The sequence below is a fragment of the Nothoprocta perdicaria genome, unplaced genomic scaffold (assembly GCF_003342845.1).
Source record: "Nothoprocta perdicaria isolate Ctin4 unplaced genomic scaffold, notPer1 scaffold_45, whole genome shotgun sequence".
Classification (NCBI taxonomy): Eukaryota; Metazoa; Chordata; class Aves; order Tinamiformes; family Tinamidae; genus Nothoprocta; species Nothoprocta perdicaria.
The window spans coordinates 115,521-131,665 of record NW_020455699.1 but is presented as its reverse complement, the minus strand read 5'-3'; the positions used below and the strand labels follow the sequence as shown (position 1 = coordinate 131,665).

The 16,145-nt window shown below is 39.7% G+C and overlaps 1 protein-coding gene across 2 annotated transcripts; it reads left to right on the top strand.

Moving 5' to 3' along the window:
- Nucleotides 1–232: 232 nt before the first annotated feature.
- Nucleotides 233–7,739, top strand: LOX (lysyl oxidase). Of its 2 annotated transcripts, XM_026046594.1 has the most exons (5): nucleotides 233–363; nucleotides 2,906–3,062; nucleotides 5,470–5,565; nucleotides 5,715–5,830; nucleotides 7,376–7,739. In XM_026046594.1, the coding sequence occupies exons 2-5, from the start codon at nucleotides 2,919–2,921 to the stop codon at nucleotides 7,380–7,382; spliced, it is 363 nt and encodes a 120-aa protein (XP_025902379.1). In that variant the 5' UTR covers nucleotides 233–363; nucleotides 2,906–2,918; the 3' UTR covers nucleotides 7,383–7,739. The 2 variants fall into 2 exon arrangements, with proteins under 2 accessions (XP_025902379.1, XP_025902380.1); XM_026046595.1 differs by lacking the exon at nucleotides 7,376–7,739 and having other exon boundaries at nucleotides 5,715–5,834.
- Nucleotides 7,740–16,145: the final 8,406 nt, after the last annotated feature.

Sequence of the window (16,145 nt, the reverse complement as noted above, 5' to 3'; positions counted from 1 at the left end):
TGTTTACATTATTACAAGCAGATCTGAATCTTATTCAGTTCTTGATCTGATACCAAGCACTTCTGAACACATCATGTGGAATTCTTCTGTGACTTTTAACATTTGAGATTTAAGGGTCTCATTGGGGTTACTTAAAGGATTAGTTACTATTAGCTGTTTCTGAAACAATGTAATYTTAAAAGTTATTTTACATACACTTATTCCTCTTTTTTTGCATTATTATAGTTCAGCATATCGAGCAGATGTTAGAGACTACGATAATCGAGTGCTCCTGAGATTCCCTCAAAGAGTGAAAAATCAAGGCACATCAGATTTCCTACCAAGCAGACCCCGATATTCATGGGAGTGGCACAGCTGTCACCAGTGAGTGAAGTGCTCAGTATAGTACCTTCTAATTATCTTTTTCAATAGCAAATTCCTAATTATAAAGTGACACATTCTGTGTGATGAACTGTGATGAAGTGGGGAAGAAGTAGGGAGGCCTTAGAATTCTACTGGATCACAGATTTTATGGTAATGGTAATTACTCTTTACATTGCTATATGTATCAAAACAGAATGGATGATATGAAGCTTATCTATAGATGTTAAATTTTGTTTCAACATAAAGTTAGTTTTGACTGTGAGACCCTTTAATTATATAAATTATATAATTTAATAATAATAAATAATTTAATAATAATTAATTTATATAATATATAAATTATATAAATCACTACTTGGTTACATTTAAGTGGAACCAGTAAGTACAAATTTCTCTGTGTTAAAATTATTATGTAGGCCCCAAAATTTTCATTTACTAACATGTTCCTGTCATCTTAAACATGGAACTAGATTTTTTGTCTTAGTTTCATGGTTTAGTCTTGACAAGCAACTTTCTGATCAATAGAGATAACAGAAGGTATTGACTTGATTGACCTCATTATCAATATACATATAATGATATTTCCACGTAGCACTATTGCTTTTGAAAGCAATATTTCTGGAAGCAAGGCAAGACAAACATAGGAGAACACTTGCAATGTTTTGTGAGCAGGTAGCTCTGCAAACTTGTAGAATTTGTGTGTAAGAGTTTGCAGTTTATTCAGCTATTTCATAGCAGGGTCAATTATAAAACACTGGAAAGYTTACACAGAATCAMAGAATGGTTGAGGTTGGAAGGGACCACTGGAGATCATCTAGTCCAACTCCCCTGCTCCAGCAGGGACACCCAGAGCACGGGGCACAGSGCGGCATCCAGGTGGGTTTGGAAGATCTCCAGAGAAGGAGACTCCACAGCCTCCCTGGGCAGCCTGTGCCAGGGCTCTGGCACCCTCACAGGAAAGAAAGAAGTTCTTCCTCACATGCAGATGGAATTTCCTGTGTTTCAACTTATATCCATTGCCCCTTACCTTAGTGATCTTTTGTTATTACTCTTCTGTAGAAATGGTTATGTAATGTGATGCATTGATTCAAAGCCTGCTGCAGTCAGTGGAACTTTTCCCTCTTAAAAGCATCAGGGATTTTAAGTTTATAGAGTTGTAATCAAATTCAGATGCAAAATTGCTATCATTCAAACAAACTCAAAGAAAGGATGATATCACTATCTTACAAATCTTGTAAGCATCAGAGAGCTAAAACCAAATCAAACAAACAAGTGTCTATAAAAGCTTTAGTTGTCCCTGCCCTGCCGTGCCAATCTGCAAACACTACCTGCTGCTTACAAAGCAGCAGATAAAATAGATAGAGAGAAATGGATTTTTCCTGTTTGTAGATCAAGCAGTTTATTGCTCTGCCAATATAATCCAGCTATAGCATTCCAGATGTAAAGCATCTCTGATGCTAATTCAGTTCTCAGACAGAAAACACATTGCCAACAGCAACAAAAAAATCCATTTCTCATGCTCATTTTTGTGACACTGAAACAAGTCCAGTTGGAAATGAACTGTAACTATCAATTAGTTTGGCCAGCCGTCAGATTTCAGTGTTAGTCATCATCTTCTGTAGACCATTCTTAGTGATCTGGTCTTGTATGCTTGTGAGACATCTATGTTTCTCTTTACTTAAAAGAGTATGATTAAAATCTTTTTAATTACATTTTTTCATTTACTTAGTGGGCTCATAGCATTCATAACTAGCAGTAGTCAAATGCTGCACAGACAAGGTGCTGGGGAAGTAGAGATTTACTTTTTCATGTATTTGGGAAAAGTRGAATTATAACAACAGATGTTCAGGTTCACAGTAAGATCTAGAAATTAATAGAGCTGGAAAAACAGGTCTCTCAGCCCAGGCTTAAGGTAATGAATGCTTTTGAAGTATGAGACCACATTAAGCACACATTACAGAAACATTGTCACTATACAGTTTCCATTAGTTCTTAACAGTTAACAAGAGTTAATAAGATCTGTAAGATCAGTATACAGAGGCTGGTTATGTAGAATCACTAATATTATGCGTTACATGTATTGTGGGACCATGAAAATGGGGAGAAAAAAAAACAATTGCAAACTTCCTTGGAATTCACAGCATGTAAGGTAAGCATTCCAATCAAACTCTGCCCAAAGGCAAAGCTTAAGATTCACTATTCAAATATGAATTACTTAACACTATCGTTACTGTATAGGAGAGAGAGAAGGGAAAATTTTAGAGAAGACAAAAAAACAAAGTGCTATATTTATATAGTCTTTCCCTCAACAAAGTAAAACTTTTTTYTTTTTTTTTTGTAGCAGATAGCATTTTTATATGAAAATTAGGATAATGAGAATAAAACATAACTGAATGGCTTGAAAGAGGAACGTATGGTAACATACTAGTTCTGCATGAAAAGATTTAGACAGTTCTGTTGGAAGGTCAATCAGATAGTAATATAACAGGATAATATTGGCAACATCTGATCCATCTTCAACAACATATCCATGGTCTCACAGACATTATCACAGCATGGATGAATTCAGCCACTATGACTTGCTGGATGCAAGCTCTCATAGAAAAGTTGCTGAAGGACACAAAGCGAGTTTCTGTCTGGAAGATACATCCTGTGACTATGGCTATTACAGACGATATGCATGTACTGCACATACGCAGGTAAGATGTATTTCAGTGATAAATGAGCTTCTTTTTCTTTTAGAGTTTATCTTCAGGTATTTTTCYATAGCAATTCAGGCTGAATCATCTGATGCCCTAAATAGCTCTGAATTTCTCCATCAAAATGGCCAGGGTAGCAACTTACAGAGTTATGATCAACCCAGGAACTGCTGCTAAATGTAGGTGTCTGGAGACTCTCAGTCTTAAGTTGCTGGCAGATGACCTAGACACACCACAAATTCTTGCTCTTTATAGCTAGAGGACTGGACAAGCAAGCTAAAGGCAGCTGCAGACCGAATCAGTGAAGAAGTGGTTTTGGTTGTCTTCCTTCCCAAACTGCTTTGCCATATCCCAGAGTTCATAGGTAGGCTCTCTCCCTCTCTGGGCACATGGCTGCAAGGTGCAGAATTTCTTTAGCACCTAGAGCTACTGGGTGGCAGTCTAGGATGGGAAATCTGCATGCATGTATAAGAAGGCCACTAAAGAGAACAGAGGCTATGTGAACATTCTTGCTAGTCACATATAAATGACTATGTTAAAGCTTATTAAAGTAATGGATAGAAAATGGAATGTGTCATTATGATGCCRTACAAGTTGTTGATAGAATACTACATGCAGTTCTGGTCACGTCTCAGAAAGTTTACAGCAACACTCCCTTCCCCTCTCACATACAATATCTCCCTAAGAGAATAAGCAGCAAGGTAGTATGGCCACCACACTACTAGGAGATTTCATAGAAAATGATAATTTGATTTGGAAAAGCACAGAATAATATAAAATCTTAAGTGGTCTTGGATGGCAAAAGACAAGTTTAAAAACTTACTATTTCTCACAGTACAGTAATTTAAGACTTTCCAAAAAAATCATATAACAGCTTAAAAAAGGGGGAGAGCTCTTGTCTCACACAAGTGAATTCTTAAACTTGACACAGGATGCTGCAAAGACCAAACTAAATATATGGGTTCCAATTTAGAGTAATAGAGGCAATTAAACACAATCTGAAGGCATTCTGTGTCTCAAAATCTATTAAATGCCTGATGGAAGGAATTTGCTTAAGTAAAAGACATAGCACATCCCATTTCTTATGTTCTTTTTCCTCAAGTATTTGCTGCTGATTACTGTTAGAGGCATGACTTGATGGACCTGTGGTCTAACTCARTGTGGCCATACTTATACAGAAATTTGTATCCCTGCATCCAGTTTTTAATCTAGTAGGTATTTATTTTATGACAGAGAAATGCCAGCTATGCTCCATTGGCTGACGTGTCCACACTTAAATTTTAAATATAATGAATCATCCACCATACTTTRAAAAGGTTTTAAAAATATCCTTTCTCCCTTGTGTATACTATGACATCTAACTAAACATACATATTTTACATCTGGAGTATTTGTGTCACTAGAATCATGGCTGTGTCAGCATTTCCACTGGAAGCCCATATTTCAGGGGTTTGTAATAGGACTGTAAAACGTTCCTCCAGCCTCAGACTTGGCACATATAAGCAAGTCTGAGCTGATCACCAGCTRGGTCAGGAAGGAATTCCTGCAGGATTTTGTTCTGTGTGTTATCAGAACATACTGGCTCTGACTAAGGACAGCTATTTCAGACATGGTTTAAAAATACCATATTCAAACCATTGGTATATTTGTGTATGGAATTTGTTATAATGTGCTTAACAGCAAAGTTTTCTGAAAATATATGCCTGGAAGAAAGGCTACATATTAAGTTCTGTTTGAATTTTTGTGTCCTATCTTAAAGTTTTTCAAAGTCTGCATTTGTGTAAACAGAAGCTCCACCATGCAATGAAGAACATCTTTTTAATTGACTTAAAAAAAAAAAAAAAAAAAAAAAAAAGACAGGTGGGATAGTGACAAAGCTCAATCTTATAAAAAAGCAACCTAACATGCTCTCACCATATAACTTAAGTGTGTTTTGCTCTCATTCCTAGCGCATGGGATGACCTGCCAAATAACTATTCCTGCATTACAGTAGTCATGCAGTTACAGTGACTATATAGTCTCCTACTCCCCAGAACTCTAGTTTAGAGGAAGGTCGAAACTGCATGCAGCTAAACACTTCTCAAAGTGCTGCGGGAGTTTTCCAGAATAAAATATTTCTAAAATATTTTAACTTTTGACTAAACAGATAAATAGAGATATCTTCGATATACAGCTAACAGTAGGAAAACTGGTTTTCATATAGTAGTAATAAAGTGGGGTCTTTAAAACTGCTGTCAGAATTAAGTATTCCAGTTTAGATCTCCAAATATCATGCCTAAAAAACTTGAGCCTTAGTATTTATTCTTAGTGAAAGGCTGTGATGGTTATGTGTAATTTTGTCTTTTATTAATTTCTGGAATGTTACTTTCCCTAAAAATTTTGATGCATATCTAAATTCATTTTTAAGGGATTGAGCCCTGGCTGTTATGACACTTACAATGCTGATATAGATTGCCAGTGGATTGATATCACAGATGTAAAACCTGGAAATTACATTCTGAAGGTAATGCCTTGGAATCTTTTGGGGAGGATTTTTTTTTTTTTTCCTAAGAAGCAGTCATATATGTCTATGCTTTTGAACTGTTTTGATATGTTAGCAACTCAATTTTAGAAACTATGCCTAGAAACAGTACTATGCCGTCTCCCCTCCAGGTCAGTGTAAACCCCAGCTATTTGGTACCTGAATCTGACTACTCCAACAATATAGTACGCTGTGATATACGCTATACTGGCCACCATGCATATGCTTCTGGCTGTACAATTTCACCGTAAGTACATTCCTTTTTCTTTGTTGCTCTTTTATATTCATAATACTGAGACTGACAAACAGATTTATAAAGCTTAGAGATTAAGTTTATATTGAAAAATAACTTCCACTGTGTTTTCTGGTAATATTGGTTAATATTGATTTCTTTACTATGTCATAATTTCATGAGTTTCAGAAACATCTATTGTATTAATTGGAATTAGAGCTGGTATTTCTACTAAAGGTCTGTTTATGACAGGAAGGATGGGAATAGTTACTTTCCTGATAATTGCATAGCTTTCAAATCCTTAGCTCTGGTATTTAAACTATTTCTGTAAGTCTACCACTGAATTTTTGAAATTATTTGGACTTGAAAAATGATCTTAAGTTTCCAGAATGTATCCTTCACTCAGTGCAGGACTCTTACCAAAAGTCTTAGGTGGAGAATTTTGCTCCTGTAATCTTAGTATCAGAATAGTATCACTTAGTATCACTTTCAAAACTGCTGCTGCTGTCTGAGCTCATTCCATACCAACTTATAGCATCCACATAGAACTTTTGAGCAGACAGTAACAGAACTCTAAAAACATTTCAGAAGAACTCACACATAGATGTTATTTTGCAGCTTTTGCTCCAGCAGAACAGAACTTCCTGGAACAGTTCTTCCAGACACACTCCATTTACAGTTTTCCCATTAGCTCTTCAAATGTTTGAACAATGACACAACTGTCTCTCTCTCCTCTCTCCCCTCTACCCCCAAGGCAAATTTACATTTAATAAGTGTTCAGACTGTAGACTTGCACACACAGAGGAGCAGTCAGTAGTTTTTAACACAGAGGTAAGCAGTTACTCTGATAATACATAATAACTCATACAAAATATTTATCAAATTGTTTCATCTGAATGGCACAAACGATACCTTAACATTGTGTACTAACCTATGTAAGACCGAGTTGTGAATGAAGGGTAAAACGAATGAATGGTAAAGTCTGCTATAACAGCCTTAAACATGAGAATATTTAAAAATGAGGATACTGCTTACTTTGACTCATTAAATTGATCATTCTTCCTTTTGTAAGAGTATGCCAGTGATTCACTGAGGCTAAAAAGAGAAAAATTTTTTCACCCCCGTGTTGAGAGCTGTATTTATAATCACAGTTAGGTCATAAATGCAACAAGTAAAAKGGCTTCAGCATAATCCTTTACTTGTTCTCAGCATATGTCTGTTGTCCTTCTAGGAAACAAAGAGAGTGTTCTGCAGGTCATGAGCACTCATTCTTGGCAGACCTGTAAGAAAAAGCTTTTAAAGCATTTCTCTTAACAGGACAGGATTGATTCTTCCATGAACACCTATTCATTCACATTCAGGTTTAAGGAAACCTGTCCTTTAACTTACAGTCTCCCACCTTACCTCTATAAATGCAACCAAATATATTCATGCAGGTGAGAAGACAAAAAAAAATCCGGTGAACCTTTGTTAAGCTGAAAATTCAAGCTGACAAAAGGATTGTTTATATTGTGTTTACTTTGTCATGTTTATGCCATCTACTATTTTTTATTTAAACAGATATTAAGAAGCAAGAAAATGGAAGAGCAGTGCCAAGTGTTTTGAACTGAAGTATCATTATATAAACTTCAATAGGATGTAAACACTATAGAAGCAAAACTACAGAACATACATGCATATACCCACACACCTTATGTGATGCTGAAGCACTTCAACTGCTTCTCAACAAAATCTGCAACTGGATTGTAAGAATTTGAATTGGAATTCCTTTTTATGCTATATGCTATTGAAATGTGTGGAACTGGTGATTCATGCACAGATTTTTTATATTTTGAAAATCTAACGCATTTATAGAAACATGAATTATTTCTTAACTCTTGAAAATTTGGAGTGCAGGTGATAGACGTCAGTCAGAATATTATTAGTGAATGTATTTAATAATATGTAAAATATGTTATATGCAGTAGAAAGTACAATGCCAGATATCTCAGAAAATATCAGAATGAAAATTTGGGAGTAGTGCTACAATGCCTTTAAAATAAAACTCACTGGGACACACTGATATAAGGAAAAAATATGTTCAGTTTTCAAAGGATATTAAAAATATAGCAGAGAAATATATATCTACTAGTTATACCCCCATGGGAAAAGTTATGTTTACATTTTTAATACATTAGAAGTTTTTGGTTTGTTTTTATTAAATCAAACACAGATAGGTATTTGAAAGAATCATTTTAATCTTTGGCAACCAAATCAGAGAACTGACCCACCTTTTTATGTGAATAAATTTTTCAAGGTGGGGTTTCAAAAAGATTTCTGCACACATAATGACAATTAATTTAAAGACCCATCAAGAAGAAATGGGGCTCTTTGACATGAACAGGAGTCTCTGATGTAGTCATCTCTGGAAAAGCAACCAACTTGAACAGGTTAGCCATTAAAATAATGCAGGCAATCTACTCAGGGGGCACCACAGACAGAAGTAGGTGAGAATCTCTTTTAGCATGGAATTTTGTGAAAAAGCCTACTACCTGCTTCCCCCGTAAGTACTGTACTTGACTTTTAAAACGCATATCTCAGCATTGAAACAATGAAGTGGAAAATATACTATATAGAGAGGGAGAAGACAAGTGAATATATTTAACATATCCTACCTTAGGCCGTTCAGGAACCAAATACCACATTCTTAAGGGGAAAAAAACCTCAGCCCAAATTACTTACTGGTGCTGGATATACCACCCCACTCCATCCCCCCTCCCCAAATTATTTTGCTTTGGCAGTGCACCCTGCTGTAAGCTAAAGTAGCTGTGATTTTATTCTTAAACTGTGAAATTACATATCACAAGAAGATTTTTTTTAATATAATGAGATCACAGATCATGTAAAATGAAGCATTTACTTTTGAAACAAAGGGGATTAAAAATGCTTGATTTGTTTGGTTATGTTTAACTGGCAGTTCACAATACCTAATTAAGCAACAGAGTTTTTTTAAATATATGTGCTGTTGATTGAAGTTAAAATGAAAAGTCTGAGGAACATGGAGAGGCTTTATTATTAGTTCTGAAAATACCTTAGGCAATATTGTCTATTTTATACAGCAGAACTCTACAAATTTAATTTGCAAGTTCAATGAATTACCATACCATCTTTGAAGGATCAGCTTGTTCTTTATGATATATATTTATTTCATGTTTAAGTACTTCCATCTGAGTTATAACTATGCCAAAAACTTGCACAACTTTGGAAGTATACCTAAAGGAACAGAATGTAAGAACCAGCAGCCCAGTGCTTGGGTACAGAATGCAGTTTATACCTGCAGATCCCCTCTCATTTGCTTAGAGATCCATTTCAGTAACTAACTATCAGTATCAGTACCTAGCAGGAGTTCTGAGAACATTAGAAGCCCACTTATTTATGTGGCCGCAAAATGAGGATTTGCTAGAAGGCTGGGCTTCTCCTTTTGTCACATTTCTAAAAGCTTAGGTCAAAGTTGGCATTAAAGGTGACAGCTTGGGCAGTGGACCCAGAAATTACTGTAGTGCAAACCAGGCTCTGAGCACCGACTGCTTCCTAGTAAGAGCCACCTACACACCTTGTGCCTGACAGCAAGTGTGGGGTATGGGAATGCCTAATGGCAACAGAGCAGCCAGCAGAAATTGAATTTACCCCACAGCTGTAACCTGTRACAGGCAGTAACACGCTCACATGTTGCTACGCCACCTGCGTATTTATTGACTGAAGTCAATAAGGACCAGAGAAGCAAAAGTAGCTGTGAAACTGGACAACACTCTAATATTGGACTTTGTCCTTTCACTGGGAACAGCTTAATTTAGAAGGTGCTGGACAGCAGCTTTAGAAAATTGTTGAAGTACAGTACATTGGACTAAGATGAACAGCATTACTGCGGAAGCTCGAAGCAAGTGGCATCTGCCCACTGGCATTTGTAGGATGCTGTAGCTTCAGAAATGWTCTTGGCACAATGCAGATTTTGAAAGGTGTGCTAAGCAAGATGACACAAATGTACAAAATACCAGAATTCTTTAACACAGACCATCTATTTAAAAGATAAGAACGATGGGGTCAAGAACTAATAATGCAGAAAGGCATCTCTAACTTCTCTTGTTGAGCTATAGTAAATGCAGGGAAAGTTGAAGAGCTGATTATGTAGCACATGARGAAGCACATGAGGAAGTAAACAGGGGAGTGCCAACCAGTATTTTCAAAAATTTGGCTTTGCAGTTTTGACCCAGACACCTTAACCTACTTTTTTCATACTGGAATCATACTTAAGAGATTACTTTAATTCTTGTGGAAAAACATAAAATAAACTCTTACCAAAATGTTTTTATAAATAAAAACAATATTACTTTGAATCCTTTTTAAACCAGGCATAGGGCTTGTTCCTCTTGTCATTGGTTTAAGTGGGAGCAATATCAGACCTGTGAAAATTCTAGTAAAAAATTGCTGTCTTAACAGTCTAATATCCTTTGAGATGCCAGTGTTAAAAATGTGCGTGAAGCAATTACCTCCCACATTTCAGAWCTTTATATAAAAAATGCACATAAGGAATATTCTGAAAACCAGTCTCATTACAGAAGGGCTTTATTATATTTTTTTAAATCCTCAAATACATTTGATATTTTCATATTTTTAATCAAAATGTAAACAAAAATGACAGATTGGTCACCAATTGAACCAACACATTGTGTAGATGATGTTTTTATGTTAGTAAAAGCCTATCCATTTTCTCTCTACTCCAGAGTTTATTATGCAGCATTGAAGGGGTGCAAACACCAACCCTCTTAGTCATTCATACATGGTTTATATTGTACTTACTCAGACCAGCAGGGCAACTTTTATAAATGAGACATTGAAAGATAGTTTATCCTGTGTCTCACATTTATGCCAATATGGCATTTTCATATTCTCCAAATTCTAGAAGGTGCTGAAATATTGTAACTTGAATTAAAAACTGAAGAGTATGTTAATGGGGAGATTTTTATTATGCAACTAAATGCTACAGATACAGTGAAATGCCACTTTTTTATTTTTTCATTTTTTTCATTATTTCCTTCACTTTTATTCCACGGATCTTAACTTCAAAAACTTTGCATCTTTACCTGAAGAGCTCTTATTTATAATATTCAGACACTAGCTTTGTATTTTTCATTGCACTTTCATATTCTTGTGTTACATGCCCATATTATGGTTGCAAGTTTATGTGAAAATGACTTGAATAAAGTGTTTCAAGCGTTCTGCTTGTCAAAGCATTGTATTTATTGTAGCACTTGACAAGAAGCCACCTCTCAATGAAAAAGCCTCAAGGAAAGTTGTGTGCATCTGCATATAAATGGGAAAGACCATTTTTTGACAAATATTAAGTGAAAGATGGGTCTATGTCTCAATGACTAAAGCCTTACTCGAGGAGTCTGCAAATCTGAGTTAGACTGTATTAGGAACAAGCACAAAAGCAGAATGTTTGTTTAATGATTGATTACCAAAACGGCAGAAATTCATTTATAAGAGAAGCCTCTATTTTTCTTAAATTCAGTTAGCCCATATTCTGCTAACTTTTTCTTTCAAAGSGGTTAATTTGTAAAAGGAAACACCTGTTAACATACGCAAGAAAAAGAAAAGTCAAGTGCTTGCATGCAAATGATTGTAAACATTGCATTCTTTGGAAATAAATATTAAAACATTACAGAACATGTTCAGTTAATTAGGCAGAAGACTCTTCTGATAGAAATGYTGAAGTCAGCCATTTCACGCAAAATAGGAGTAAAAATTGCTGTTCAATATGGTGTTACTAAATATGACCTTGGTAGTGATTTTACTGTATCCCTGACAGCAAATACCAAGGAAAACAAGTCTTTCTTTTTATATAAAGCACTACTATTTATTTAACAAAAGCTACAAAATGTTGTTTTTCTTAGCAAAATACTGTACAAATTTTGAAAGCTCTGTTAAGTGTCTTCAAATGGAGGAATTCAAAATAAGAAAAAAAGTGCTTTCAAGCAGTTCTTATTCAGAAAAACAAGCACAAACAAAACGGCTAATTTTCTCTTGGATTTTTCTTGTCTTTAAACATGAGATATTTCAGTAAGTTAGTTCCATTGTGATGTCTTACCTGTCTTCAGTTACTAGCAAACACACTGATAGAGATATAAGCCATTCTTCTGGCACATAAAAAGCAACAAAACAGGGAATGAAGAACAAATCAGTCTGCCACCTTTACTGCCACCCTGCTGCACCCAATCTATACGATCGACTAAGTAGGCTGAAATGTGAAGCATTTATGTTCAGCTAAAACTACTAAGTATTCCTTTAAAAGTTTTTCAAACATTATTTCATAGAATCACAGAATGGTTGAGGTTGGAAGGGACCACTGGAAATCACCCAGTCCAACTCCCCTGCTCCAGCAGGGACACCCAGAGCACGGGGCACAGGGCGGCATCCAGGCAGGTTTGGAAGATCTCCAGAGAAGGAGACTCCACARCCTCCCTGGGCAGCCTGTGCCAGGGCTCTGGCACCCTCACAGGGAAGAAGTTCCTCCTCACATGGAGATGGAGCTGCCTGTGTTGCAACTTGTGTCCATTGACCCTTGTCCTGTCACTGGCCACCACCAAGAAGAGTTTGGCCACTTCCTCCCTACACTCACCCTTCATGTACATGTACATATGGATCAGATCCCCTCTCAACGTCCTCTACTCCAGGCTAAAGAGGCCCAGCTCACTCAGTCTCTCCTCGCACGAGAGATGCTCCACTCCCTTAGTCAGTTTGTTGCCCTCCGCTGGACCCCCTCTAGAAGCTCCACGTCCCTCTTGTCCTGGGGAGCCCAGAACTGCCCCCAATACTCCAGGTGCGGCCTCCCCAGAGCTGAGCAGAGGGGCAGGATCCCCTCCCTCYACCTGCTGCCAACATCCTCCTCATGCAGCCAGGAGCCCATTGGCCTCCTTGGCCACGAGGGCACACTGCTGCCTCATGGTTAACTTGGTGTCAACCAGGACTCCCAGGTCCCTCTCCATGGAGCTGCTTTCCAGCAGGTCGACCCCTAATCTGTCCTGGTGCCTGGGGCTATTCCTGCCCAGGTGCAGGACCCTGCGCTTGTCCTTATTGAACCTCATGAGGTTCCTCTCTGCCCAACTCTCCAGCCTGTCCAGGTCCCTCTGGATGGCAGCACAGCCCTCCGGAGTGTCGGCCACTCCACCCAGCTTGGTGTCATCTGCAAACTTGCTCAGGGTGCCCTCTGTGCCCTCGTCCAGGTCATTGCTGACCAGGTTGAACAGCACCGGGCCCAGTACTGACCCTGGGGGACACCACTGGCCACAGGCCTCCAACTGGACTCGGCCCCATTTATCACCACCCTCTGAGCTCTGCCACCCAGCCAGTTCTCAATCCAGCTCACTGTCCACCTGGCCAGTCCACGCTCCCAGAGCTTTCCTATGAGGATAGTATGGGAGACGGTGTCAAAAGCCAGGTCATTGATGAATAAATTGAACAGTCCTGGGCCCAGTACTGACCCCTGGGGGACACCACTGGCCACAGGCCTCCAACTAGACACAATCCATTTCTTACCACTCTCTGAGCTCTCTGCCGTCCAGCCAGTTCTCAATCCACCCAGGGGAGGGTCCTGAGGAGTTCCAAGACGCTCCCTGAAGAAACTCGTGAAGGCCAGGGCTGCAATCCTACTTCTTGCCCACCTTCCTCCATGCAGGATTGTGAATTCCAGTATCTCGTGGTCACTGTAGCCAAGACTGCCCTCAACCCTCACACTTCCCACTAGACCATCTCTGTTTGTTAGTATCAGGTCTAGCAGCCTGCCACGGAACGACTGGTGGCAGGGATGAGGGAGTGAGTGACAAAATGCCCTTCTTTGCACCGTGCCTGCATTCTATCAGGAGTTGGTATCATTTTGTTGATCAGCTCCCAGTCGTGTGGCAYAAACCAGTGGAACTCTGCTATGTTCTCCAGGAAGTTCATGGTAAAGGAGTTGTCAGCCYGTTCTCTAACACTGGCTTTYGGAGTTCCTTTGTTATGTTGTACTCTAAAGGTTGATATTGCAGAGCGTGATTACACGAGTACATGACTGGGAAAGCAGATWGCACTTCTACATCCCCTACTCTCCTGCCTTCTTGGCGTTCCTCAGTGCACCAGTTGCGCGGATCGGGTAGAAACAGATCTGGCTCTTGTTCAACATCTACAGGTCCTGGATCTGGGGAATTGTCAGGCAGATCCACACAAGCCACAGAACATTCTGCACCTTGATCTGCACTGTGATCAGGTGGGGTGGTAGGCATATACTCRGGTCCATATACTGCAAAAATCGCCCCTAGGGGAGCCCTCAGGAGGGCATTCTCCCCTACCGGAATGAAACCAGAACTTTGCCCCRCGGTGGGAGGGGGGACAGTTGCTGGCATCACAACATCTGAAGTTCCTGCGTACTTTGCTAATGCTTCATAACGCACYCTCCATGGGCACATCATTGAGGCAGCATTTRAATCACCTTGCGTTCTTTTATCCCAGATAACTACACCTAACGCATCCCACGTGGATGGATCATAAATCGTTGTTTCACTTAAAGCATTATAGCTTTGTATACATTTTAAAAGTCTTAACAAATCACACTCCTGAATTTCTTTTTCCCTGCTCTATTATATACTGGCAATACTTGCAGTTCCTGTTTCTGCTCAATCACGCCAGTTATCACGAGCCCACTCCTCTGAGAAGCTGGGACTCGGGTTCACTCCATGCCTGCGTAAATAATTAGCAATACTACCTGACATCCTGCCGACTACGCCAATTTGTCACGGAATGAGTGGTGGAGTCACAGAATGAGGGGGTGAGTGACAAAATGTACTTCACTAGTGTGAAAGAAATAATAACAGGATTTATTAATATGGACAATGATTTCACGAGATTCTATGGCAAGGTCATTTATTATTCACTACATGGRGGCTCAAGATAATACACAATTATCTTGGGATACCCTCCCGTTGGGTCACGAGGTTCAGACTGGACCCTCTTGCTTTCCAGGCTCCTTCTAGGAGGAGTCTGGGTGMGGCTGGATCCAATCCTAGTCCCAGACCTGGTCAATGGTTTATGACTAAGGGTTTCTGTGCACAGTTACAAAGTAAAGTTAAAGAAAGAGAGCGCACTATATTTACTTACCACAAATTCTTGTGGAAAGGGGGGATCTCTCAACCTCAAGGAGTAACCTTGAGAGGCGTCCCCGCTCAAGGGGAGATCCTGCTGTGCAGCCCRCTGCCWTGCCAGGAGAGCTCAAAGGGCTCTCGGGCTGTCCGCATATTTACAGGATAAGATGTCTGACTTACAGTAATTCTTTCATTTCAGAGGACCATTGGCCTAAGGTATTAGCCTTACCCTCCCCTTTGGGATGCAGCCTTCAGGATTGCAATGTTGAGTCTGAGAGGAGAAGAAATCAGRATGGTGGTGCCTACCAGGATTAGGTAAATCGCTGGTGGTTAGCAGCTGAACAAGGCTGCATGTAAGGCACAGGCCAGGCTTAGCTGGGCAAGGAGCATATCCGTCACACAGCCTCCCTCCCCTTGTTGGCTCCTCAACCACCTGCATCAAGAAGTTATCTGTAATGTTCTGAAGGAACCTTCTGGACTGTCTGTTCCTGGCTGTGTGGTTTTCCCAGCAGGTATCGAGGTGGTTGAAGTCCTCCAGGAGGACCAGGGCCTGTGATCAGGAGGCTTCTTGGAGCTGCCTGTAGAAGGCCTCATCCACTTCCTCATCCTGGTTAGGCCTGCAGTAAACTACCAAACTGTGTCACCCCTGTTGGCCTGCCCTTTAATCCTCACCCATAGACTCTCGACCGGTGCTCCATCCTCCCCTATGCTGAGCTCCATATATTCCAGCTGCTGCCTCATATAAACAGCAACTCTGCCACCTTGCCTTCCCACCCTGACCTTCCTGAAAACCCTAAAGCCACCCATGGCCACATTAGTCAGGAGCACWGTCCCACCATGTCTCAGTAAYTGCAATGAGATCATGGCCCTGCAACTGCACAAGCATGTCCAATTCCCCTTTTTTATTCCCCACGCTCTGTGCATTGGGGTACCATGCACCCAGTTAGGCATCGTTTGCAAACTTGCTCAGGGTGCCCTCATCYAAGTCATCGATGTCATTGATGAACAAGTTGAACAGCACCGGGGCCAGGACTGACCCCTGGAGGACACCACTGACCACAGGTCTCTGGTTGGACTCGACTCCATTTACCACCACACTCTGGGCTCTGCCATCCAGCCAGTTCTCTACCTCACTGTCCACCTGTCTAGTCCACGCTCCCAGAGCTTTCCTATGAGGA